This window comes from Cardiocondyla obscurior, linkage group LG12 (genome assembly GCF_019399895.1).
Source record: "Cardiocondyla obscurior isolate alpha-2009 linkage group LG12, Cobs3.1, whole genome shotgun sequence".
NCBI classification, from domain to species: domain Eukaryota; kingdom Metazoa; phylum Arthropoda; class Insecta; order Hymenoptera; family Formicidae; genus Cardiocondyla; species Cardiocondyla obscurior.
In genome coordinates, this window is record NC_091875.1 from 1,917,927 (window position 1) to 1,941,648 (window position 23,722).

General features: G+C 40.2%; 7 protein-coding genes and 1 long non-coding RNA gene across 11 annotated transcripts; 4 read left to right on the forward strand and 4 right to left on the reverse strand.

Annotated features, from left to right (window-relative positions):
* Window positions 1-2,209: 2,209 nt before the first annotated feature.
* On the reverse strand, window positions 2,210-5,214 carry LOC139107340 (tRNA modification GTPase GTPBP3, mitochondrial). 3 transcript variants are annotated; one of them, XM_070664881.1, is made up of 4 exons: window positions 5,007-5,214; window positions 3,746-3,919; window positions 2,602-3,562; window positions 2,210-2,536 (listed from the first exon to the last, which is right to left on the reverse strand). In XM_070664881.1, the coding sequence occupies exons 1-4, from the start codon at window positions 5,212-5,214 to the stop codon at window positions 2,296-2,298; spliced, it is 1,584 nt and encodes a 527-aa protein (XP_070520982.1). In that variant the 3' UTR covers window positions 2,210-2,295. The 3 variants fall into 3 exon arrangements, with proteins under 3 accessions (XP_070520982.1, XP_070520984.1, XP_070520983.1); XM_070664883.1 differs by lacking the exon at window positions 5,007-5,214 and adding an exon at window positions 3,999-4,485; XM_070664882.1 differs by having other exon boundaries at window positions 2,337-2,536; window positions 2,609-3,562.
* Window positions 5,104-7,809, forward strand: Hinfp (Histone H4 transcription factor). The gene is made up of 6 exons (XM_070664876.1): window positions 5,104-5,240; window positions 5,307-5,829; window positions 5,901-6,237; window positions 6,311-6,626; window positions 6,691-6,988; window positions 7,062-7,809. Exons 2-6 carry the CDS (start codon window positions 5,344-5,346, stop codon window positions 7,299-7,301), a joined length of 1,677 nt encoding a protein of 558 aa, XP_070520977.1. The 5' UTR covers window positions 5,104-5,240; window positions 5,307-5,343; the 3' UTR covers window positions 7,302-7,809.
* On the reverse strand, window positions 7,473-8,457 carry Phf5a (PHD finger protein 5a). The gene is made up of 3 exons (XM_070664921.1): window positions 8,244-8,457; window positions 7,992-8,182; window positions 7,473-7,917 (listed from the first exon to the last, which is right to left on the reverse strand). Exons 1-3 carry the CDS (start codon window positions 8,293-8,295, stop codon window positions 7,828-7,830), a joined length of 333 nt encoding a protein of 110 aa, XP_070521022.1. The 5' UTR covers window positions 8,296-8,457; the 3' UTR covers window positions 7,473-7,827.
* Window positions 8,458-8,515: 58 nt separating this feature from the next.
* On the forward strand, window positions 8,516-9,983 carry Eif3k (eukaryotic translation initiation factor 3 subunit K). Its single transcript, XM_070664916.1, has 4 exons — window positions 8,516-8,674; window positions 8,864-9,083; window positions 9,159-9,378; window positions 9,444-9,983. Exons 1-4 carry the CDS (start codon window positions 8,622-8,624, stop codon window positions 9,599-9,601), a joined length of 651 nt encoding a protein of 216 aa, XP_070521017.1. The 5' UTR covers window positions 8,516-8,621; the 3' UTR covers window positions 9,602-9,983.
* Window positions 9,401-12,722, reverse strand: Pus7 (pseudouridine synthase 7). The gene is made up of 6 exons (XM_070664861.1): window positions 12,483-12,722; window positions 11,501-11,989; window positions 10,957-11,433; window positions 10,265-10,889; window positions 10,042-10,193; window positions 9,401-9,952 (listed from the first exon to the last, which is right to left on the reverse strand). Exons 1-6 carry the CDS (start codon window positions 12,571-12,573, stop codon window positions 9,759-9,761), a joined length of 2,028 nt encoding a protein of 675 aa, XP_070520962.1. The 5' UTR covers window positions 12,574-12,722; the 3' UTR covers window positions 9,401-9,758.
* Window positions 12,723-12,846: 124 nt separating this feature from the next.
* On the forward strand, window positions 12,847-15,518 carry LOC139107339 (protein Red). Of its 2 annotated transcripts, none has more exons than XM_070664879.1 (3): window positions 12,847-13,041; window positions 13,138-13,644; window positions 13,714-15,518. In XM_070664879.1, the coding sequence occupies exons 2-3, from the start codon at window positions 13,156-13,158 to the stop codon at window positions 14,809-14,811; spliced, it is 1,587 nt and encodes a 528-aa protein (XP_070520980.1). In that variant the 5' UTR covers window positions 12,847-13,041; window positions 13,138-13,155; the 3' UTR covers window positions 14,812-15,518. The 2 variants fall into 2 exon arrangements, with proteins under 2 accessions (XP_070520980.1, XP_070520981.1); XM_070664880.1 differs by having other exon boundaries at window positions 12,847-12,954; window positions 13,068-13,644.
* Window positions 15,329-22,040, forward strand: LOC139107330 (cytosolic 10-formyltetrahydrofolate dehydrogenase). Its single transcript, XM_070664860.1, has 10 exons — window positions 15,329-15,469; window positions 15,606-15,712; window positions 15,878-16,251; window positions 16,734-16,778; window positions 17,136-17,277; window positions 17,506-17,740; window positions 18,446-19,122; window positions 19,265-19,679; window positions 19,939-20,597; window positions 20,699-22,040. Exons 5-10 carry the CDS (start codon window positions 17,142-17,144, stop codon window positions 21,274-21,276), a joined length of 2,700 nt encoding a protein of 899 aa, XP_070520961.1. The 5' UTR covers window positions 15,329-15,469; window positions 15,606-15,712; window positions 15,878-16,251; window positions 16,734-16,778; window positions 17,136-17,141; the 3' UTR covers window positions 21,277-22,040.
* On the reverse strand, window positions 21,682-23,150 carry LOC139107355 (uncharacterized). Its single transcript, XR_011546506.1, has 2 exons — window positions 22,324-23,150; window positions 21,682-21,948 (listed from the first exon to the last, which is right to left on the reverse strand). It is a non-coding gene; the product is annotated as an uncharacterized lncRNA (long non-coding RNA).
* Between the last annotated feature and the right edge of the window lie 572 nt (window positions 23,151-23,722).

Genomic DNA, 23,722 nt, shown 5'->3' on the forward strand with positions numbered 1-23,722 from the left:
ATTTAATAGTCTTTTTTTTATAAAAATGCGTTGATCGTTAAAAAATTGTTACAAAAAAAGACTGATTGTTAACTTATTTATAGTAAAATAATTAAAAAAAGAAAAGATTATCTGAGAAAAGAAATAAATAAAATAAAGCGGATCTTTGGGATTATATTAAGAATAGGAAGGTGATCTCTTCGTGATCATTTCATCTACATTTTTTCATTTCTTTATTTCTCCATTGAAGCTTTAAATTATTGTATGAATATCGGTTCAACGTCATAATAAGAATCTTTTATTGTCGCTTTTTCCTTTTCTTATTCTCCGCCGTTGTAACAAAGGACAAAGTGTTACATGAAGAAAGAATTGAAAGTGAAATGGACGAATACGAACGTTTTCAATGCGGGAAATGTCGTGGATCATTTAAGAACGGGAGAAGAAATCGACGAGTCTTCGACTCGATCTTCGACAGACTTTTTTTCGCTTCTCTTTTCTCGTTCGTGTTTGCCGCAGTACGAGGGTCCTTTTGAGCCGCTTGCGTTCATCCGAATTTAGCCCCAAACTGAGCATGCAGCCGCTTTTAAGTGAGATAAATATTCCTTAAATGTAAATTGCAATTGATTTTCGATTCCTAATTTTACATTCGAAATCCAATTGTACTACACCTTTCTAGTCGAGATTCGTAAACGATTTGATAAAAATTTATGTTTGATCATGATGCTTAAAATGTAAAAGAACATATTACATATATCTTTATATTTAACTAGTAGTGCGTTGCGATTTAATCAACAAGAATTTTACATTATATTATATTTTAAGCGAGAAGGATGTTACATGTTTTTAAAAACAGCACTTTTTCATTCCTTAGTCGTTCGTGGATTTTTTTTTTAATTCTAACGGATGCACTCGATTGCGGTTCACCTGGTACATATTAATCTTTAAGTTCTGCTATGATTTCTCGTCGTGCCAAAAGATGGACGAGATTTCAATTAGTGGCATTTAAGGATTACAGAAATAGTTGCGTGCGATTAGTCTGGTCTGACGGAAAAAAAAAACGAGGAAAAACAAGGCAAGAGATTGTACTTCTCTGCGAGATCAGATGATCCTGCGCAATAACTTAAGACTTTATATTAATAAAAAAAATTGGATGAAAGAAAGTAGAACGTGTATAGATAGAAAATGAAAACGATCTTCAACGTAATGCGTCTCAGACGTGCAAGCGCGAATTAGTTTGCTTTCGGATAGATCTTAAAACTATTCTACGTACTATTCTTTGTACAAACGAGCAATCTACTCGTCGAGTTCCACGTCGGATTTATATAATGTATAAAAAAAAAAAAAAAAACATCAGGGAGAGATAAAGAGACGTATCCTGCGCGGCGTGATAAGTCGCGTAATGAATCCGCCAAATCTTTATATATATTTATAAGCCATTCGATTTCTTTGTACGGACTGATCATACTACATTGATAGCATATTCGTTGATGACCTCTCGCTGCGCGCATAAAATTTCGTGGATGACTCGCAACGAAACACGCGAATTAAATTAATTCCTCGTAGATGGAGGCGAAAAGTCTCATCGTGCAAATAAGAAAAAAAAAAAGATTATATTTGTTAAAATTTGGACGCTGTCATTGTATAAAAAAAAGTGAAATTAACGCGATAAGCATAATTAAAGAGTGGAAAATTGCATTAGCGGTTGCGTAATAAACTTTGTAACGATACTATTTAATATGGTCAATCGTGATACAACTCGAGTCTTCAATTTTTTTTTTTTTTTCTTTTCTCTTGTTAATAGAACTTTTTCCTCGATTGCAAATATCATAGATTTATGAAATATATATTAAAAGTCGATTAAATTATAAAAAACAAATTGTCATAAATGTGTATAATTTTCGTTTTCTTTCCCTTAATCGAGTTGTTTTCGTTATATCAGTGAATAAAATTTTTTTTACGAGGACAAGCGGAGTTATTGTGACGAATGTCATGATAACGAGGTGCAATTGAGCACACAACACGGACATGGCATACAGATAACGACTTGAAACCAACCCTATCTGTGTATAACGTGTAGGGTATCGATATCTTATAATCAGGCAAAAGGTTGTTCTATGTATGATTGTGCGTGTAACATTGTTAATAAACATACGATGCTTATGAAGGTCCTCTTTTTTTCAACTTATTTTCTACTTCAAGCTACCGCGATGTGATCTGCAGCTGTGCTTAATTCAAATTATCCGATCGGGACTAGTACAATTCGCAATTTAAAGTATTGTAAAATATCTGATTAAACGAAAAAAAATGTACAACGTTTTATTTACCGATGCAAAAATTTTTGAATATAATATCAAGTATTTCGTTAGTGCTGACGTGTCCTGTTATCCTTCCCAGTTCTCGCATTGCTTTATGAATTTCCTCCGCTGCTATGGCCACGTCGTGCTGTTCGTTGGCACATAATTCGAAGTAGCTCTGTAGATGCCTCAAACACTGTGTCAAGTGACTTCTGTGCCTCGCTTGACTGATGGTCGGACTCTCTGCAGACGGATTACCGCATCTAAATGAAATATAATATAATTACAACTGCAAGTATTAATGATCTGTTACTTGATTATATCATACATATTACTAAAGTGATCAGTCAGTGATTGCAGTAAGTTCTGAAAGCCGTCCTCCGTTCTGCAAGATATAAGAACCACTTCGGCGCCAGCGAGTCGTCGCTCCTCGTCTTCCTTCAGTAAATCCTTTTTATTTGCTATCACGACAAAACGTTCCTTTCCAATTTTCGCCAATAATTCCTGTATTCCCAGCGACGTGAAGTATCCACCTAAATAGTCTTCATACGACAAATCGCTGCTTGCGAATTTTAACGCGTCCATCACGACGATTACGAAATCAGCGTTCTGCGCGTGGTTTTTGGCCCGACGAACACCCTCGGCCTCGACGATATCTCCAGTATTCTCTGTAATGCCGGCGGTGTCCGCTATCAATACGGGATACCCTGAAATATTCGCGGTTAACTCAATAACGTCCCTTGTCGTCCCCGCGATGGGCGTCACAATGGCAGCGTTTCTCTGCACCAGGCAATTCAGCAAACTGCTTTTGCCCACGTTGGGCTCGCCGACGATCGCAGTCCTTATGCCGCTGCGCAGAATTTCTCCCCGTCTGCCGTCAGCCAGGTGCTCCTCCATGTCTCGCATCAACTGCTTAAGAGCGTGATGTACATTTTGTATCACGTCGCTCTCGATGTTGTCCTCCTCGCCGAAGTCAATGTAGGCCTCGACACTCGCCACGGACTCCGAGAGTACTTTCCGCCAACTATCATACAGCTTACGCAAAATACCGTTAGCTTGCAGTAATGCCTGCTTCCTCTGGCACTCAGTCTCGGCGTCTATCAGGTCGGCCAGACCTTCGACTTCCGTAAGGTCCAGCTTGTTATTGTAAAAGGCGCGTCTGGTGAACTCGCCCGGTAGCGCTGGTTGCACCTGCAGTTTTGAGAGGGCTTGCATCAATCTCGTTAAGATCGCCAGGCCGCCGTGCACGTGAAATTCCACGGAATCCTCGCCGGTGAATGAATGCGGGCCTGGAAACAGTATTCTAATCAAATTTTTGCATTCATATATCAGAAACGTTTCTAGTATAGACAGTACATCTTATGTCTTTCATTGACGAGTCTTGGCTCCATAAATCATCTTTGAAAGTAATAATAAATTAGTTAAAATTTATGAGCTGCGATAAAAAGTCAAGGGTGCAAAATTATACGCACCAGGAAACCACAAGCAGAGCCCATTGTCGATAATCTCACCCGACTCCGGATCACGTATCTTTCTCAGAAAGGCTCTCCTCGGTTCCAACCTGGATATGCTCGTCATCCTTTTCAACGCCTCCAGAGATCTGCTTCCTGACACTCTCACCACCGCCACTCCGCATTTTCCTTGACCTAAAAAAGTTAAGTATTTTTGTCTATTCTTATTTAATCCTCAATTACAATTAAATAAGATAATAAATCCTGCCAATACCGCGGTTTCTTCATGCCGTATTTTATCTCCTTTAGTTCTTTTTCTTTCTATTTTATTTTAAAATGTTTGAAAATCTTCAGAGTGTGTGTGACTCGTACGCTGGAAGGCAGATATGACGTTTGCTGCGCCGGCTAGCGAACGTTACTTTAGAGTTGTGTGCGTCGAGTTTCACATGTCCGCATGTATGTACCGCGCCGGTCGGCTGCCGATGATTTCTCATTCCCCGCCTCCACCGCACAGGGTTACGTATGCTAGCCGCTGTCGCCGCAGAAAATGCCATATCTGCTCTCCGGTGTAGGTGTACTATTCGTCGACGGTCGCAGCACCGGTGATGTGCTCGTAGTGGAGTTTCTCGGAATTAACAGCGGAATTAACAAGATGGTGGAGGGCAACCATTAAAGAAAAGGCGTGACCGCGGAGTTGGCGGGAACGGCAACCATTACGAAAAGGGTGGAGTTACGGCGCTGGCGGGAATGGCAACCATTACAAAAGAGGCGTTGACGGGAACACCCATCACCAACTCGTTTCTCTTAATCTCCTAATATTTCTCGAGTGTTTTCAGAGGCTCGGCGCCGACAAACCCCGATATCGAAGAATATCTCATTTTGTTCATTTTTAATTTCTCAACCACTTACATGGGCGCACGATTAAATTACTATTTTTATTTAATTGTAATTGACGATTAAGTATTATCTATTTGATTGTTAATGTACTTTTTAACAACATTTATTATAAAACGTGCGCTTTGCCTTTCGTTGCACGAGTAAGAGAAGCAGAGAAAAAAAAATATACGGTTGAGAGTTTTATATATTATGTTGATCAGTTCATCAGCGTTGATTCCAAATCATTTTCAACTTCGAAGAGCAATGAGAAGCGTTGAGGGGAAGGAGAAAATACGCGGGGTTTGAGCGGCAAGTCTTAACCTGTTCGTCAGCTTTTTAGAGGGATTTATGAGGATCATCGTACTGAAACTCTCCCTTTTGAGAGGATAAATGCGTGCATGTTAACCTGAGGATAGGGCGCAGATGGTTGTGTCTCTGCGATCGGTAGAGCCGGCGATGTGGTAGAGCGATGTCCTACGTGATGCGACGACCCACGCGCATCGAGAGGAGCCACGAAAGAGAGTGCACTCGCGGAGAACTGCCGGAGGTGTCCAGGGTAATAACAGCCGCATAGCTAAACGTGCGTGGTCAACCAGCCAATGAGTGAGTGACATCACACGAAAGAACAGCAAAGATCACGGTAAGGCTGCCGCAAACGATCAGCCTGTGGCAGATACGAGTCTCCCAACTAACGTTCGAAACCTAGTTTTAGGTGCGAGGCGCGTATCGTCGTCCCCGGCACGATGACGGATCTGGAGGCGAAGCTGACGGCGAGCAAGGTGGTGTTGGACAGATGCAGCAAATGGGTAGACTTGCAGAAGGACTGCTCTTACTCTGAAGAGGAGAGTCTCAAGCGGAAACTGGCCGAGTTCGAGTACGAAGACTGGTACAACACGGACTCGGAGTTCGACTCCGTCTCAGAGTGCGGCGGGAAGAAGCGTAAGGTCGCGACGCAGATGAAGAAGGAAGCGTTGGACTTAGCTTGCGAGTGGAAAGAATGCACGTTTCGCAGCATTCACATGGATCAGTTTTTGAGGCACGTTTCGGGCCACATACCGAACATACAGATAAGCGTGAAGGATGACAGTGAGGTCTATGTATGCCAGTGGAAGGACTGCCCTTATTACGTTGACGTGAGCGATGAAATATTACGGCATGTTAATTATCACGCTTATCACACGAAATTAAAATGTATTGGATCCAACGTCCGTGGAAGAGTCAAGCTGCCCGTAAGTTTAACAATATCAATAGTCTGCAAAGCTGGTTATCAAAAATTGAAATTTGTTTTATTTTATTACAGAAATGCCACAGAGATCCAGAATGGAAGAACATTATAGACTCTCCACCTCCACACATGTGCAGATGGGAGGAGTGCTTGAAGCTCTTTACAAATTATCAAATGTATCTGTATCACGTTACAATACATATTACTGACTGTCCGCGTGGCAACAGAGTCAAAGACGGGGTCGAGTGCAAATGGACTGGGTGCAACGGCAAGTATCCAAGCATGTACAAACTTCGAGATCACATGAGGTGTCATACTAAAGAGAAAATAGTCGCCTGTCCAGACTGCGGGGCCACGTTCGCTTCTAAAACGAAATTCCACACACACTGCCAGCGGCAAATCCCTTTGGAAGGTAATAAATTCATCAGCATTCAGCATTTCCTGTATTTTTCATATTTTTATTTAAAGTTGTTATACATTTATAGTACAGGGATTCCGCTGCTCACATTGCAATAAGTTCTACCCGACCGAAGGAATCTTGCGCGATCACATGAGATTCCATGTATTCAATTACAAGTGTTCCCTGTGCGACATGAGTTGTGAATCACCGGCGAGCTTGGCGAAGCACGTTCGATACCGTCACATGCCGACGAAAACGTTCCCGTGTCAGCTGTGCTCGCACGCCGCCAAGTCGCAGCAGGATCTTGATTCCCATATGACTGTCCATACCAACGGACCGAATTTCTCCTGTCAATTCGAGGGATGCCTTTACACGTGCAAGGGAGCTTATACTTTGGATAGGTAATCACAGAGACCTTATTTTTTGGCGTATTCTTTATTTGATAATTTATTAAATATATTACAGGCATGTAGAACGAGTTCACAGTTTGGCGGTGCGGTGGTATTGCTGCCACGAATGCCCGATCAAGTATCGCAAGAGTTACAGACTGACGAAGCACCTAATAGAAGCCCATCGATTGCAACTGCCCAACGGGCACAAACGCTTCCACTATATGCAGGACGAAGACGGATGCTACAGGCTGCAGATGGTTCGATACGAGGCTGTGGACGAGGAGAACGTGTCGCCCGTCGAGGAGGCGAATTTACCGGAGAAAAAGTACAGAATAGAATTAAACCAAAATAGCTCGTTGCCAGAAGTAAAAGTGAGTAGACCTCACGATAGTATTTTTTAGAATTTTTATTTTATTAAGATCCAATTAAAACATTTAATTCTAGATCGTTGAGGATAATGCGGAAGAAGAAGAAGAAGAAGAGGAGGAGGAGGATACTGTACAGGAATCACAAGAGGAACCAGTCGAGAATGGCGCTGATAATTCTGTTCCCGTTATATCTAATATTTTGATCTCTATTGACGAAGTAGACGAGAAAGGAAATATCATAAAACGGCAGCTCGTCGAGATACAAGAAACGAAAGAGCTGCCACCGTCAGAAGAACCGCCGTTAATTTTGACATAAGCTTTACTTTATTTTTTTTTTTATTATTTCTTGTGTGTTTTTGTATAATATTTATATACCGCGATTTTATATTCTGTAGATTGGACCTTACACGTCTATTACGTCTACCGTGTACATTAATTTCGTAAAAAAAAAGGTATGATAAGGGCTTACTCTTTACTTTGTGCAAGATTACTTTGGAAAAATTTACTTTTATTCTATTTTGACGAAATATGCCTTTAGAAATAATTTACAGAGCAAAATATATATTTACAACGTAGTATTATATAACAAATGGAATATTGATTTTTAAAGAACGTCTTTCTTTAGTCAGAATAATTTTGATTTTACTGTATTTGAATAAATAGGATGTTACTTGATTGTATAAAAGTATATAAACAAGATATCCACAATCTAATGAATAATATTGCAAAAAAAAAAAAATAAAATAAATTTGTGTTGTCACTGTAGTGATATTTTTATAAAAGTAATAAATTATCCGTTCTAACGATATATTTTGGAAAAGGTCTATATGCAAAATGTGTAATTATCTTCTCTTGAATCCATATTTCTTTCTCTCATAGAAGAGGTCTGTCTTTGAGCTTCCCAGGTTTACTATTTTGGGACATCCATCCCTCTGAAAATAATAGTGTGGGATGTTTAATTTTCAATTAAAAAATGCAGGAGATAATCTCGGTGATAAGTACTCACGTCTTTTTCCTGTATCGTGCACTCTTTGCAGTAATATGCATCGGACACTCCGGGACCACCGCATATCACGCAGCGTCCTTGATAGGATCCGTAATTGCACTCGTCACATATTCTAACCAGGGTGCACGGCCTCACGTATGAGTCGCAGATGACGCATTTGCCGTCGCATTTCTCGCACAGTCGGCCGATCGCTGAAAATAAGAGAAATTATTAATATTTTGACGCGGAGAGCCGATCTTAACCTCAACTCACCGACTCCTGGCTGCTTGCGGCAGAAGATCAAATCCGGATGATGCTTGGCCATGTCTACCGAACGTAGCTCGTTCTCGAAATAATTGACGACCCGGAAAACGACAACGAGGGTGCGAACGGCCGCTTAACGACTCCGGGAAACTTCTCCGGCTTACTGTCAAAAAATGTCAAACACTAAGCCGGGTGCAACTCCGGTGCAGCACAGTGCCGCTCTGCGCAATTACGAATACTCCGGTCAGGTGTAGCTTAAAAAAGTGGTGTTCTACCTATTACAGTTTATTCCGTTGGACACCCTGACCCTGTCGATTTGAGGTTGTGTCACCCGAAGAGCTGTATTGAGACTTCGATCGTGTCTAAATTGTGATTTTTCAAGTTATAATGGCTGAAGCGATGCGTCAAACCGTGGCTGGGATGCTGAAAGGCATCGAAAGGTATTGCGCGTCTCGTTCTTTTTCTCACAGTGTTTATTATTAATACAAATAAATTTTTCAGCGACACATGTTAACATGCCTCTCACATGCACTACCACACGAGGCACTCGCCAACACTTTATTACGTTCTGTTAATTTTGAATTTTTTTTTTTCTCGTGTTTCTGACTGCAGTAAAACCTTGCTTTCAGGTACAATCCGGATAATCTCACGACTTTAGAAAAGTATGTGGAGATACAATCGAGAGAGAACGCTTACGATCTGGAGGCGAATTTGGCTGTGTTGAAACTTTACCAATTAAACCCACACAGATTCAACATGGATATCACATGCCAAATACTTCTCAAGGCATTGACCAATTTGCCTCACACTGATTTTGTGCTATGTAAATGTTTGCTCAGTGAGAAACTTGTAAGTCTTATCAAGGTGTAAATTTTTTTTTTTTTTTTAATATTTTTTTTATGCATCTGCATATATTTGCTTCAGATGTCGGAGAGTCCCATTAATCAAATTATGTATCTGGGGGATATTTTGGAACGATGCGACTTTCAGCATTTTTGGGACAGAGTATTGTCAATGTCCGAACTCTGCGAAAGAATCGTCGGCTTTCAAGATTCCATAAGAAAGTTCGTGTGTCACGTGGTCGGCATCACGTTTCAAACGATAGATAGAACTCTCCTATCACAATTGCTCGGTGGCGTAGATGGTATGAACGATTATTCTTAATCTCGTGAGTATAAAATGTATTATTTTGTTTTTTTTTTTTTACAGATGCAACATTAAAACACTGGGTTAAAAAATACGGCTGGAAAGAGGAGAGTAAAACGATTATTTTTGTCGCAAATCAAGATGAGAATATAAAGACGAAAAACATTACTGAAAAAATCGATTTTGAGAATGTTGCAGGTTTGATGGCTGCTTGTTTATAAACATATATAATTACCTTTTAATAAAATTTATTATAAAAGTCTCGCTCATTATCTGATAATTTATTCTTAAAAAAAATTCTTAACTGATTATCTCGTAATCTTTTTTTAAAATTTTTTACATTTTTATCGCAAAAAAATGGGTATTTTGTTATTTTTCTCAATTTTCATTAAGTGTACTACCAGATGTAGCGACATCGGTATCGGAATACATATTCTCTGTGTCTCGAGCAGCGGATAAAGCGGCCTGAGTTTCTGCTGAAGTGTCATTCTTTAAAATTTCACGCAGGGCCATTGTAGCATAACTACTAGACGTCAAACACATTTCTATAATCAATGCTTTGTACTTTCCATCTGAAAATAATAAAAAATGCAGTGTAAGCTATTTTTTTAATTTTTTTAACGAGTATTTCGAATAAATGTAAGAGATAATAAATTCATACTTGGTTTATCTTGTGGAGATACTTGTGCTCTCATTTGATTAAGATCTGGTAAAATTAAATCGTCATGTTTATTTTCATAATGCATAATTTTCCAAGATAAATTTGTTGGAATTTCTAATATATTTCTGTAGGTCCCGCCCAAGCTATATTTTCTAAAAATAAAAGTGACAAACGATCGTAATTAATTCGTTGCAATGTTACATTTGTAAATAATTCCACTTACTTATTTTTTTGTCTGAGATCACAAGTTAGTCCATCTTTGGCTAAAAGATCGTCAAACCAAGCCTTTGCATACGGCGGATATATAATTTTCCATCCAGGTTGAGGCATAATTACATCAGCTAAAGTGTAATTCGATAAATCTTTCTCGGTAAGGATTTTTACTTGATCATTTATATTCCCTTTAAATGCTTCATTTGAATCAGTTTCTTCGTTATTATCATTTCCATCATCAGTGTCATCGATATCGTTTAAATAATCCGCAAATTCGTTATCTTCATCCTTTTGACAATTCTGCTTATCGTAGACTAAATCACCCACGACTACATCTGTCCCAAACTCTTTCATTCTTTTTGACACTACTTGATTCCATACGAAGCTTTGATAAGCATGAATATATATTAATCGTATGTTCCGAGGGATTGAGTCGAGTACTCCTAGAGGATTTTGTTCACCTAATATTTCTAAGCCATGCAAGACTTTCGCTTCGATGGAGTCTGTTCTCCTGAGTTTAGCGTAAGCAGCACCGGCGTCTTTAGTTTCCGCGTATATTTGTCTCGCCTCTGTTAACTCGACGTTACTTTCCGGCCGTGGCTTCAAGATTAATTCGATCGCTTCTCGCCATTTACCTTAATTGATGAAAGATACTGTAATATACGACAAACTAAATAAAATTTCTATAACGAAAATAATTACCTTGAAGTAGACACTTTCCAATTTCATGTGTGGGTATAGTAGGCACTGAGCCGAATCTTTGTAAACCATAATAATTGATAAAACCGTTGTCACGTAACGAAACCATCGTTTGTTCGATCTTCTCATCCGTTTCGCAAACATCTCTCAGTGCAATTCTGAATTGATTACCACGCAGCATTCCTAATTGTAAGGTATTTCTAGCATACTTAAAGTTTCCTATGTATGCACCACGTATACTTCTACCTACTCTCAATATGTTTCTCGGATGTGCCCTTTTCACGCTTAGCCACTGGGTCGTCCATGCTCGGCGATCTTTCGTGCCAGCGTAACAAATTTTGTTTGGTGGTACATGCATGAGAGCCGCTAATTGATTTACAACACTTATCGTATCCATGTTTACTTTGTGCAGTAAAAAATGACAGTAATAGCCTGTGTTTCTGTTCCAATTTATCCCATTGTTTAAGCGTACCTGAAAAGCTGGCAAAATAATCAAGAATTAAAAATCTTTCGTTGTAACTAATAATGAGTGAAGTTCACAGCCTACCTTTGTTCTCTTTATAAAATTTTGCATTCGGTATAATCGTAAGCAACTTTTTATTGCCTTCATCTATTGTTTGACTAGTGACTTTTGCCATTTTATGCGCAAGATCATGAATATTCTTGCGTGTATCTTTGTCAATGTTTGTTACATCAATCTTTATCACCTCCTCTCTCTTCAAACCGTTCAACTGCTCGCATACAGACGACGGCACCATTTTCATCAGGTCTTCAATATACAATTCATCAGAGACATATGGTGGAATGTCTTGATTAGTTAACTTGGCTATTTCTCCGTCGGGGCCGATCTCATTAACGTGAAAGTCGGTGTATCTCTCTTTGATTATTGCCGAAAATCCGGAGTGCTTGCCTATGTATTCCGTGATTCCCAGGTCATACTCTTTCAACCTACTGCCAATTTTCAGTTTGCTCTTCTTTGTGTCTTTGTTGAGCGGCCGGTTGAAAGTGTTAAAGTTTCTTTTATTGCTCCAATTACCTTCAAGAAAATTAATAAAGGTAAACTAAATAAAGGTAAATATATAGTATAACGCCAGTACCTTAGATTTTCTTCAAATTTAAAAAATATATTTTTTTTATGTCTTTTAATTTTTCTGAGAAGGAAAATCGTCGTTCAATTCTTCTTTTTTATTTAAAATTTTTTTTATGTGTATGTATAAAGTAGGGAAACATTATTCTATTTTTTCCTATTGTAAATAACGATTTTCTGCTTTATACATATAGCAGAGAATAATGCACGCGCGGTATCTTTAAAGTTATAAATTTTACATTTTTTTATTTACCGACATTAAAAAATTTTTTTATAAAAAAGAAAAATTGAGCGACGATTTTCCTTCTCAGAAAAGTTAAAAGACATTAAAACACACACATTTTCCAAATTTAAAGAAAATCCAAAGTGCGGGCGTTATACTATATATTTATCTAAATAAATAAATTTCACAAAACGCTCGTTAGCGGAGTAAAAATGGTACCTTGCTGGCCGGACCCGCTAGGGTTCCCGTCATTTTCGACAGCATTCTTATCCGTAGCCACCTTTGACGTGGACGCATTATCAGTCGACATTGATAAGCACAATAACTGCAAGAGTATTCAACGATGATCCAGGAGTCTAAAGTCAATTCAAGTCGAACTATGCTTGCTAACGCTTGCCAAGAAAACGTAACAATGCTGAACACGTAAAATAACAAAGCCACATGGCCATCAATGGTCATTGACCATTGGTTACATTGGCCACACAGGCCACGACGACGCGCGGTTATCGCGCTATCTGCATAACGTCTACGAACTTTAAACTTAATATTTTTTTATCAACGAGAGGTATATTACTCGATAGAGAAAAGCCATTAGCGATTTGGAGCTTCAGGTTTCCGATGTGAGAAGTTTCTAACCTCCACAGTTACTATTCTCTGCTAATCGTTTATGATCGTCTGTAAACTGATCGAGGTAAATACGAGAAGTTTGATCGAGGTGCTCATTATCGCGCAGGAATTATCACTTCGTTCTTTCTCGCAGGTTTTAAGGACACTAAAGGTACTTACCTTTCTTTTCTGTTTTAGAAAATAGATTAATCACACGCGAGTTGCATGTATTGCTCAAGAAGAATTTGCTGATTATAACTTGGTGCAGGAAAAATAGCCAGCCAAGATGCCAGAAACGGAGGAAGAGGTCGGCATGTCCGTTCGCTTGACGAACGATGACTTCCGAAAGCTCTTGATGACACCTAGAGCATCGGTGCCCTCGGCTACTCCGGCCTCGGTACCGGGAACGGTGAGGGATGCCAGCGCAAAAACTGCCCAAACCCCCCAGGTCAGCGGAGGCAGCCGGGCGGAGCTGCGTAGGAAAAAAAAGAGCTTCTACGCGAAGCTGAAGAAGCAGGAGGAAGATAAAATGGCTGAGCTTGCAGAGAAGTATAGAGATCGTGCGAGGGAGCGTAGAGACGGCACTAATCAGGACTACCAGGCCGAGGATCCCATGAACAGCGCCAGTGCTTATCGAGCTGTTGCACCAGATCTGAAATCCGGCATGGATGCTGCAGAACGCAGGAGGCAGATGATTCAGCAATCTAAGTTCTTGGGTGGTGACATGGAGCACACTCACTTGGTCAAAGGCTTGGATTATGCTCTATTGCAAAAGGTATATAATCTTCTATATGTAAAATTTATTAATTAACTCGTTTTAATATCTTGAATTTCTGTCTTAAAGGTGCGCAGTGAAATTGAAGCAAAGGAACACGAGCAAGAGCAAGAGCTGGAGAAACTGGTGAAGCCGAAGGAAAAGACGAAGAAAGAGCCGCCGCCAGTCGAGAAGAAAGACGACGAAATGCAATTTAAGACGAAGATCGCACGGAACGTGTACAAAACCGTCATGACTATGAAGTCTAAGCAGATTGAAAGAAACGAGCTGTTCACGCCGGGTCGTATGGCATACGTAATCGAGTTAGATGACGAAAACGCCGACGTTGACATACCGACGACGTTGATCAGAAGCAAAGCGGATGTGCCGACGATCGACAACACTCCTACTCTCACGACTAACGACATTGTAATCAACAAACTGGCGCAAATACTGTCGTATTTGCGTCAAGGTAGTCGTCACAGCAAGAAAGGCAAGAAGCTAAAGGACGGACGCGGTCGCGGCGACGAGTCGAACGACATAGAAATTCAGCCGCGGCCGCCTGCCGCCGACGACAGCATTTACGGCGATATCGGCGATTACGTGCCGACGGTGACGAGTAAAAAAGATGCGCAATCACGCGAGAAAAAGAAGAGCTCGTACTTCGACAAGCCTGAATCGAATTTGGATACTGACGACAAAGCAAACGCGCCGCAATTGCCGAGCGTTTTGCAACCGAACGCGGTGGCCACCACCGCGGCTGCTGCTGCGGATAGCAATGCGCCGAAGAAAGGTGCCCTCTTGAACAAACTGGCGGCCGAGCCGGAAGGATACGCCGAGTGCTATCCAGGCTTAGACGAAATGCAAGACGCCATCGACGATTCGGATGACGAGGTGGATTACACGAAGATGGACCTGGGTAATAAGAAGGGCCCGATAGGCCGCTGGGACTTCGATACGCCCGAAGAATACAGCGAGTATATGAATAATAAGGAAGCGCTGCCCAAGGCAGCCTTTCAGTACGGCGTAAAAATGGCCGATGGCAGGCGCACTAGAAAATATAATAAGGAGAAGAATGAGAAAGCGGAGCTCGACCGCGAATGGCAAAAGATTCAGAACATTATGAACAAGAGAAAACCGACAACGGCAATCGATGGTGCATCCGAATTTAAAGTACCTCGATATTAAGCATTTGACTGAAACGCATTTTAATTTAACGCATAGAGATCTAAAAGAAGTTAATATTGTTTTAAATTGTGTTACTAAGTTGATAGGCACGAAGACAAATTGCTTTATCGACAAAAGCGATTTTTTTATATTTTTTTTTTGCATAAATAACTTTATTTCGCGAATCGCAACGGTACCTTTGTCACGATAAAGTTTTCTTTAGCAATATAAATAAAATCATACATTGTATAAGATATAATAGTTATAGAAAGTGGTCCAAATGGCACCTTTTAATTAAAAATTGTATTATAGATATAAATCCTGTATGATCATACGTTATAATATAATAGTCAGTTTTACGAAATATTTTAGTAGCATTAAGTATCAATACTTAGTCAAATGTATATAATATACCTATTGTATATAATTTCCGTATATGTTATTAATTTTAATTTTGTTATATAGTTATTCGTAGAGCAGATAATCGTTAGATTGCTGACATATCAGTATTACAGCCAATTACAGCACGGAGGGTGACCCGAGACCAGTTTGTGGCGGCTCAAAATCGTTATAAACACAAACGAAATTATCGACGAGATTTTTCATCTATTTATGTGTTACGAGCGTAACCTAATGACCCCGAAACCAGTGGATCCTTCCTTTCAACTAGAATAATCCGGTATGCACTCGTGTCTCACATTGATTAAAATGTCATTCGTCATGGAAAATGTCTCTGCCCTCTGGTTCGTTTCTTGATGTCACATTTGACGTAAATAAATTCATTACATTACAATAATCACGCAAATTTATTTCAGATTATTGCGATTACTCGGCCAGGAGATCCATCAAAGAAAAAAAAAAGGTCACACTTTTCTTATCAATTTAATATTTTTCGAAAACAAAATGAGACAAGGATAACGAGGTAAAAAAAATTTAATTATTTTTTTTAATGATTTATATCATTTGATAAAAAATTTCATTGACGACGAAGTAAAACAGGACGTGCTCGTTATCTGATTTACGACAGAATATCAACGCCTAATCTCTGCGATAATTTACAATTTTTTTAATTCAATTAAACTTTTAGCCTATAGCGAGGGTAAAAAAAAATTTCAAGCGCATACTGTTGGATATTAGCCGCTGACAACGTTTGAAGATAAGACGCTTCGGGGACAGGATAAGGCTCAATGGATGGATGAATCTTGACCCTCGTTTCATTTGACAACTGATATCGATGTAAGAGATATCAGTCTGCGTTATATAAATGCAGCCACGTCTAGTCAACCACTCGCAGACCGGAGAAGAAGCCGATTTCGGTCCAGTCTATCCGGTTTTACTTGATGTGTGATCAGTAAGAAAAGTGAACGCGCCACGTGCATACCCTGTGATACACTTGCGATCCTACAACTGATGCTGGGCTTCAGAAATCTCATCTGGAGGCGCAACTTCGTCTTGGATACCGTAAGCAGATTGGAATTAGTGTTTTTGCAAAAGCCGAGGATAAGAGGGGAAAAAGAATACCGTTAGGATACCTACTGAATTTCGAGAAACGTGGATTTTTCTTTTAGACGGCTGGCTCTATCGTAGTCGAGACAAAACGCTTCTTTTTAGTATTAATTATTTAAATTATTTTTGTAACGTAATTTCAATATTAAATATTGTGCCAATCGGATTGATATGTTACAGAGGAAATTAAAATATTACGCGAGAAATACAAATTTAAAAAAGCCACATGGTCAAGTCTTTTAGTTTGTTTCACTTTGTATGAGTGTGTGAGAGACTTTGGCTTAATATTATAATTCTTTAATTATATTACAATTAATGTAATACGCCTTTTATGCGCATGCGGTAGTGGTGACGGTGTTCATATGATAATATTTGAAGTTTCGTTACAGTAACGTTTATAAATAACTTTTGTAAATAAGCTTAATGTATATTTACAGCATGCTTAAAACGTTGTTACTGGTGTCGGAATAAACCTTAAATAGGTATGTGAATTATTATATAATTATTAAACTATTTACTCAATTATTAATTATTAAAGTATTTACAATTAAAGTAAAATATTTTTCGACGTTACATTCAATATTAAAGCATATCCGTCGAAAATTTTTAATACGTTGCTTTCCTGTTTCATCTAAAGGTAAATTGTTTTATCTTTTTGCAACTTATCAAACGTTTTAATTTTTTTTTCTAAGTAAACAATAACGCACAGTACGTTATTTATTAAGTAAAGAGAAGCTGGAACAATAAGCCTTAAGAATTTTATGTATTTTTGAAAAGAAATTTTGGAAATGATGACAATATACGAGATTAATAAAGATCTGTAAATAAAAAAACTGCAGCGGACGATGGCGCAGCTCAAGGTGGCTATTATCGGACAGAGTCCATTCGCGGCGGAAGTCTACAAGCTTTTGCGACAGAATGGACACCAGGTGACCGGAGTGTTTACGATCCCGGATAAAGGATCTCGCGAAGACTCGCTAGGTATAATACAAGTGATCAAAAAGTTCTTTTGTAGGATCAGTATACTAAGCTTATTTCGATCGTGAGACGACTAACAGGATCATTCATTGGCCTTTACGCTTTTCGAGGTCTTATAACATTGTAAGAATAAAAAGAAATAAAATAAGCATTTCAATGGATGATCCTGCCACTGCATTTTGCCTCGTTATCTCGTTATCGCTTTTTTTTATTGCTTTTTTTAAATTGTAGCGGCCACTGCCAAGGCTGATAACACGCCGGTTTTCAAGATCAAGACCTGGAGAAGTAAGGGAGCGACCTTGCCAGAAATCTTAAAGCTATACCAGAGCATCGAAGTGGATCTCAACGTCCTCCCCTTTTGTAGTCAATTCATCCCCATGGAAGTCATTAATCATCCTCGTCATCGGAGCATATGTTACCATCCGTCTCTGTTGCCCAGGCACAGAGGAGCGAGTGCTATAAGCTGGTGAGTTTCCCTTCGATCGCTGCACGCGTCTCCTAGAAATTCTACAGCGATCGGGAGACGTATTCTTTACAGACGATGATTTAAAACAGCATTTTTTTAGCCGAGTCACGATGTTGAGACTCTTAAAAGAATTATACTAACGAAACACTTCTTAATAAATACTAAATAACTGTAAGTAATTATTTTTGCGATAGTTCATAATTCACTTGTTGTTTTGCAATATAGTAGACGTTGTTAATTGCAATAAGTTAGCCAGGCTGCTGTATTATATCTTTCGATATCGGCACGCCGCAACAACCGGTTCGCCGCAGTTTTCGCGTTCCAGATTGCGAGGCAAAACTACTTTCTCGCTGAAAACACGACGCCAATAATAACGAAGATAATGAGTGGTCACGAGCCCGCTATATGATCCCTTCAAACGACTATGCATATTTGCCTGTGGACGCGTATCGCGTTTTATTAGACTTTTGACCTAGGAATCGATGATATCGCCGTATCGCACATTTTCGGCGCGTAATCCCCGCGTTAATTTCTTTTTTGTTTTTTTTGAAGTCGGGTTTTTTCTATAAATTACGGATAATTATAATTGTCTTAAATTAATTTTTTTTTTTTTTTTTGGTGCTTTAAATTTTTTTTTTATACTAAATATTACTATAAGGCATGCGTTATTTATTAATTTTATTGACGAATTAATTTTCGTTTTAGGACATTAATCCAAGGAGATAATACCGCAGGGTTCTCAATTTTCTGGCCAGACGATGGGCTAGATACCGGGCCAGTACTTCTTCAGAAATCGTGCAAAGTGGAACCGAACGATACGGTAGACAGCTTGTACAATAATTTCCTTTACCCAGAGGGTATCAAAGCCATGGGCGAAGCGGTGGACCTTGTCGCTAAGGGAATTGCACCCTCGGTACCGCAACCAGAGGAAGGTGCGACCTATGACCCTCTGCTAAATAAGAAAGAACTCCAGAAGATTAATTGGTCCAAGCCGGCTAAGGAGATTCACGATTTTATTCGTGGTCTGGATAGCACACCGGGAGCCTGGACGACGCTGGACGGCGAGGAGGTGCGTCTTTTCGGTTCATCTCTGTGGAAGGATAAGCAACCGGAAGCCGAGAAAACAGTAGACCTCGAGGAGCGAAAAGGAATCGTGCATCAAGGCGGTTTGCTGATCGAGGCCGTCGACAAGCGGTTCGTTAACGTAGAAAGAATTAAAATCGGAACAAAGACCATTCCGGCAAGTAAGTACGGACAGGCTAACGACAGCAAAGTCGTAGAGTTAACGGAAGAGGAAGTAAAAACTACCGACGGTCTGCGGCAGATCTGGGCGAATATACTCAAAATCGAAATTGATGACGATACGGATTTCTTTGCTTCCGGTAAGCGTTCCGGTAAAACGTCAAACGTTTTTTAAAAGTCTTTAGTTTTTTTAAATACAATATATAATTATTAAATTTAATAGATTAAAATACATTAAATATTCTATGTATAATAAATTAATTTATGAAAATTTTCTATCAGGTGGGGGCAGCATGGACGTAGTACGACTAGTCGAAGAAGTAAAAGATAACTGCGGCGTTACCCTGCAAAATGTCGACGTTTTTATGGCGCCGGTTTTTAAGGAGTTTGCCACGACGGTCGTACTCGCAGCTCGAGGAAACTTGGCTGCGAAGGAGATTAAATACGACGCGGTAGAGTTGCAGGCGAATAATAGGACTTTGAGATTCCCCAGGCAGCTCTTCATCGACGGTCAGTTTGTTAACGGACACGGTAAACCCATCGACACGATAAATCCTCACGACGAAAGCGTGATCTGCACGGTGGAAAGTGCGAACGCTGAGGATGTCGATATAGCCGTTAGAGCCGCAAAAAAAGCCTTCGAAGAGGGTGAATGGGGCAAAATCAGTGCTAGAGAGCGCGGAACATTATTATTCAAGTAATAAATTACACATTTTCTTCTAACATATTTTTTTAGCATTTATAATTATTATACGTTAGATTTTTTAAAATAAGTTGATTAAATATGCTAAAATACGATGAGTTAACTATTAAATTAAATTTAATGTAAGTAAGTTTCTTGATTTTCAATGGAATTAAAGTAGATTTAATTTATTTAATTTAATTAATTTAATTAATTTAATTAAAGTAGATATAATTTAATTTCAGTTCTTTAACTTTTTTTTACTGTCTTTCAGATTAGCGGATTTAATGGAGGAGCACAAGGAAGAATTAGCCACTCTGGAGACTCTCGACTCCGGTGCAGTTTATACTCTCGCTCTGAAAACTCACGTAGGCATGTCCATCGAAACCTGGCGCTACTTCGCCGGCTGGTGTGACAAAATCCAAGGCTCGACGATACCCATCTCGCACGCGCGTCCGAACCGGAATCTCACGTTCACGCGGCGCGAACCGATCGGCGTTTGCGGCCTGGTCACTCCCTGGAACTACCCTCTGATGATGTTGTCGTGGAAGATGGCGGCCTGCCTAGCGGCTGGCAATACTGTGGTGATGAAACCGGCTCAGGCATCTCCTCTGACAGCCCTGAAATTCGCTGAGCTGTCCTCACGCGCCGGAATCCCGCCCGGTGTCATCAACATCGTTTGTGGCTTCGGCAGTCAAGTCGGAAACGCTATAGTCGGGCATCCTTTGATCAGAAAGCTGGGCTTCACCGGTTCTACACAGATTGGCCAAACCATTATGAGATGCTGCGCCGACAGTAATCTAAAAAAAGTATCGTTGGAACTTGGCGGTAAGAGTCCCCTCGTCATCTTCGAGGACGCCGACATTCAGCAAGCAGTCAGGATCGGTATGGGTGGGGTGTTCTTCAATAAAGGCGAAAATTGCATCGCCGCCGGTAAGATATTTAATCAATCTATAAAAAAATAAGATAATTACTTATTTACCTTTAATTATTTTTTTTTATTTGCTATTTAACGATTGATCTTCGTTTTTAAGGGCGACTTTTCGTCGAGGAGACTATCCATGACGAGTTCGTGCGACGCGTGGTCGACGAGGTGAAAAAAATCGCCATCGGCAATCCATTGGACAGGAGCACAGCTCACGGGCCGCAAAATCATAAGGCTCATCTGGACAAACTTCTCGAGTTCGTACAGAAGGGAGTTGAAGAGGGTGCTAAATTGGTTTACGGTGGCAAGAGGCTCAATCGCCCCGGCTGGTATTTCGAGCCGACTGTATTTACAAATGTCGAGGATAACATGTACATTGCGAAGGAAGAGTCCTTTGGTCCGATCATGGTAATTTCGAAGTTCAGCTCGAAGAATATCGATCAGATGATCACGCGGGCGAATAACACTGAATTCGGTTTGGCTTCGGGAGTTCTCACCAAGGATATCAGCAGGGCGCTCAGATTCGCAGAAAAAATCGAAGCTGGCACAGTGTTCATTAACACGTACAACAAGACCGACGTAGCAGCACCGTTTGGCGGCTTCAAGATGTCTGGATTCGGCAAGGATTTGGGGCAGGAGGCTCTTAATGAGTATCTTAAGACAAAAACAGTCACCATCGAATACTAGCGATAGTTATCTGAAAACGTCGTGATACGTGATATCACGTGGACGTGCGTAATTATGCATGTCATCGTATTTTATGCGGTAGAACGATTAGAGTCTCAATACCGTGATATTGTGTCTACGTTACGTCTCTTTAACAAAACCGAATGAGTTTAATCAGTCATGTTTAAAGATAAGGATCCATGTTCGCGCATCATATTAATTCATCGTCTTTTTTTACATTGCACACATCAATTATTTATATGAACTAGACCATTACAAAGCGCGCACGTCATTTACTCGTGCTCCTTTTGCGTTAATTGTTTTATGTATAAAACATTATGAGGCTCAGAGTATAAATAAGTTTCTTCGGCTCGTCGATTTTTATAAAATTTATCGCGCATATTGTTGCGATCATCGAAAAGAAAATTACCTAACGTGGGAAAACATGTTTCGAGGCAACAAAACAAAAAGACCAAGTGAAACTTACGCGTTTAACGAAGACAGATCGTGAATCTCGCTCCCACGCGCGCAGGGTGTACAAATAGTTTTTACAGCAGATCGCCTTCTATCCCGAACTTCCAGATGTTGTATGATTTTTTTGTCTTGGGGCACACTTGTGTGCCCCGTCGCTCACACATTGCGTGCCTCATTCGCGGCTGCTCCTCACGTTTCAGCTCCGTAAACGTGTGATACCTATGGTATTTTAAAGACAAGTTAAAAAGGAAATAAAGCGAGTGATTTTTCAAAAGTGCATTAAAATATTTCGGAATAAATATTACAACAAATATTTTATTAATTATATTATTTTTACTATTTTATTAGAAGAATATATCAAAATCTTTTAAATCTATCGAAGTTTGTCTTGAAAATAAATAAGAAACTTTTGCCGATTGTGAAGTTTAAGACGATTAGACGCGTAATGTTGCGACGTATAATAATTCTCGGAGGTCAGCGGCGAGGCCTGCTGTTTCCTCTTTGTGTGCGAGCAAGCATTGTACCCCGCGTGAATCATCGGGGAACGGTTCGAACGAGCGGGTGCAACGCGGGCGCGACACGTGTTGCATGTACCTGAGAGAGGCCTGTGAAAGGGCTTGCTGTGAATATTCCCCTTGTGTAGGTGCGCACGGTCAACAACCCAGTCAAGGAACAGCTGTTCCCATAAGTGTATCCCTGCACCCCTCTTTTTTTTTTACAGCCGCTGTTTCTTACGACTTTACCCCGAAGACTTAGCCACCCTTCGCGTCGTCGGCCCCTCCGTCTGGCGAACGAAGGCCCTCTTTTGTAGGAAAGTTCGCGTCGCTGCAGTTTGTAGTTTCTGAAAACGCATCCCTTGAAATTCTTTCAACATGCAAATGTAAAAGTGTTAATTAATCGCTCATTAGAAATTTTAACTGAGACGTGGCGTAAATTCCAACGAGTAATAATAATAATAGACATAATTATTTTATTATTTTTATTAATTTTTCTGATCGTTTAGAATTCAATTGCTTTCGAAATAAATACCGGCTTAAGTTTTTATCGCGAGATTCGAGTCTTATGGGCTCGATGGGAGTTACGAATTCGATAGGCTCGAGTCTTCGGGCCCGATTTTAAGTAAGCGCGGGGGCCTAATTCGAAAGCGTGCGCAACCAGCACGGTCCGGAATTATTCATCGTAGACAGGAAATGCAAATTCCATCGTGTCCCCTCGTGCCGTAGGACAGTGCTCTTTGACCTTACTCCGATTCCTTCTACAAGCAGGAATTCTCTCGCCTTTACGAAAACTATATTCTCAAGTGTTCCCACTCAAAGTTCTTTAACAGACAGAAATGCAAAGAGATATAAATATAGATATTAATATTGCAGATAAAAAAAATAATATTAATTAATATAGTAATTAATTTATAAATAATATTATAAATAAAATTTTTTTACTTTTTTCCACGCGTTCCGAAGGATCATGTGCGACCTCGTTTACCTCGTGTTGCAATTTACAGAGTTGAAAGAAGATCCCGGACCTCTTTCAAGAAAGGGGGTCCACGAAAACTCCTGGGGCTGTGTCCACAGGCACCACGTGTGCGTGTTCCTTCTTCCCTCTCTTTCTCTCTTTTTCTCTTTCCCCTTCGCATTCTTTCGACGGGTCCCTTTCCGCTCGCGCGCTCGCTAGTCGTGCGGATTCCGCTCGTAATCAGTCGTTCTTCGGACTCCACATGTACCAGTCGTGCGGAACCAATCTTTAAAGTGCCGCGTAAAGCAGTCTCCGACACGTAACAGCCGTTTTTAATTTCGCGACTCGCGATTCAGTTTCCGACAGTCAGAAAAACTGGCAGTTGCGCCGATTATATTGCTCGGTTCTCCACATCGATTTACCCCGAATCGAGCCCGCTTTAACTGTATCGCGGTTATTATCGCCGTCGGGAAGAAGAAGCGAGCGTTCGCCGGGTATCGCGTTGACCGGAAACGGAATATCTTCCTCCCGCGACGCTCAC

Coding starts and splice junctions, on each gene's coding strand:
- LOC139107340 (XM_070664881.1), bottom strand. CDS start 5,214: ATGTCACTCACTCATTGGCTGGTTGACCACGCACGTTTAGCTATGCGG. Junction 3,920..5,006: donor CATCTGCGCCCTATCCTCAG/GTTAACATGCAC, acceptor TAACTTTTTTAG/GTCAAGGAAAATGCGGAGTG. Junction 3,563..3,745: donor GCTCTGCTTGTGGTTTCCTG/GTGCGTATAATT, acceptor TACTGTTTCCAG/GCCCGCATTCATTCACCGGC.
- Hinfp (XM_070664876.1), top strand. CDS start 5,344: ATGACGGATCTGGAGGCGAAGCTGACGGCGAGCAAGGTGGTGTTGGAC. Junction 6,238..6,310: donor GCGGCAAATCCCTTTGGAAG/GTAATAAATTCA, acceptor ATACATTTATAG/TACAGGGATTCCGCTGCTCA. Junction 6,989..7,061: donor GCTCGTTGCCAGAAGTAAAA/GTGAGTAGACCT, acceptor ATTTAATTCTAG/ATCGTTGAGGATAATGCGGA.
- Phf5a (XM_070664921.1), bottom strand. CDS start 8,295: ATGGCCAAGCATCATCCGGATTTGATCTTCTGCCGCAAGCAGCCAGGA. Junction 8,183..8,243: donor CCGCAAGCAGCCAGGAGTCG/GTGAGTTGAGGT, acceptor TCTTATTTTCAG/CGATCGGCCGACTGTGCGAG. Junction 7,918..7,991: donor GCACGATACAGGAAAAAGAC/GTGAGTACTTAT, acceptor TATTATTTTCAG/AGGGATGGATGTCCCAAAAT.
- Eif3k (XM_070664916.1), top strand. CDS start 8,622: ATGGCTGAAGCGATGCGTCAAACCGTGGCTGGGATGCTGAAAGGCATC. Junction 8,675..8,863: donor ATGCTGAAAGGCATCGAAAG/GTATTGCGCGTC, acceptor CCTTGCTTTCAG/GTACAATCCGGATAATCTCA. Junction 9,084..9,158: donor GTTTGCTCAGTGAGAAACTT/GTAAGTCTTATC, acceptor TATTTGCTTCAG/ATGTCGGAGAGTCCCATTAA.
- Pus7 (XM_070664861.1), bottom strand. CDS start 12,573: ATGTCGACTGATAATGCGTCCACGTCAAAGGTGGCTACGGATAAGAAT. Junction 11,990..12,482: donor TAGCGGGTCCGGCCAGCAAG/GTACCATTTTTA, acceptor ATTTTCTTGAAG/GTAATTGGAGCAATAAAAGA. Junction 11,434..11,500: donor ATTTTATAAAGAGAACAAAG/GTAGGCTGTGAA, acceptor TTATTTTGCCAG/CTTTTCAGGTACGCTTAAAC.
- LOC139107339 (XM_070664879.1), top strand. CDS start 13,156: ATGCCAGAAACGGAGGAAGAGGTCGGCATGTCCGTTCGCTTGACGAAC. Junction 13,645..13,713: donor ATTATGCTCTATTGCAAAAG/GTATATAATCTT, acceptor TCTGTCTTAAAG/GTGCGCAGTGAAATTGAAGC.
- LOC139107330 (XM_070664860.1), top strand. CDS start 17,142: ATGGCGCAGCTCAAGGTGGCTATTATCGGACAGAGTCCATTCGCGGCG. Junction 17,741..18,445: donor GGAGCGAGTGCTATAAGCTG/GTGAGTTTCCCT, acceptor TTTTCGTTTTAG/GACATTAATCCAAGGAGATA. Junction 19,123..19,264: donor TACGGATTTCTTTGCTTCCG/GTAAGCGTTCCG, acceptor ATTTTCTATCAG/GTGGGGGCAGCATGGACGTA.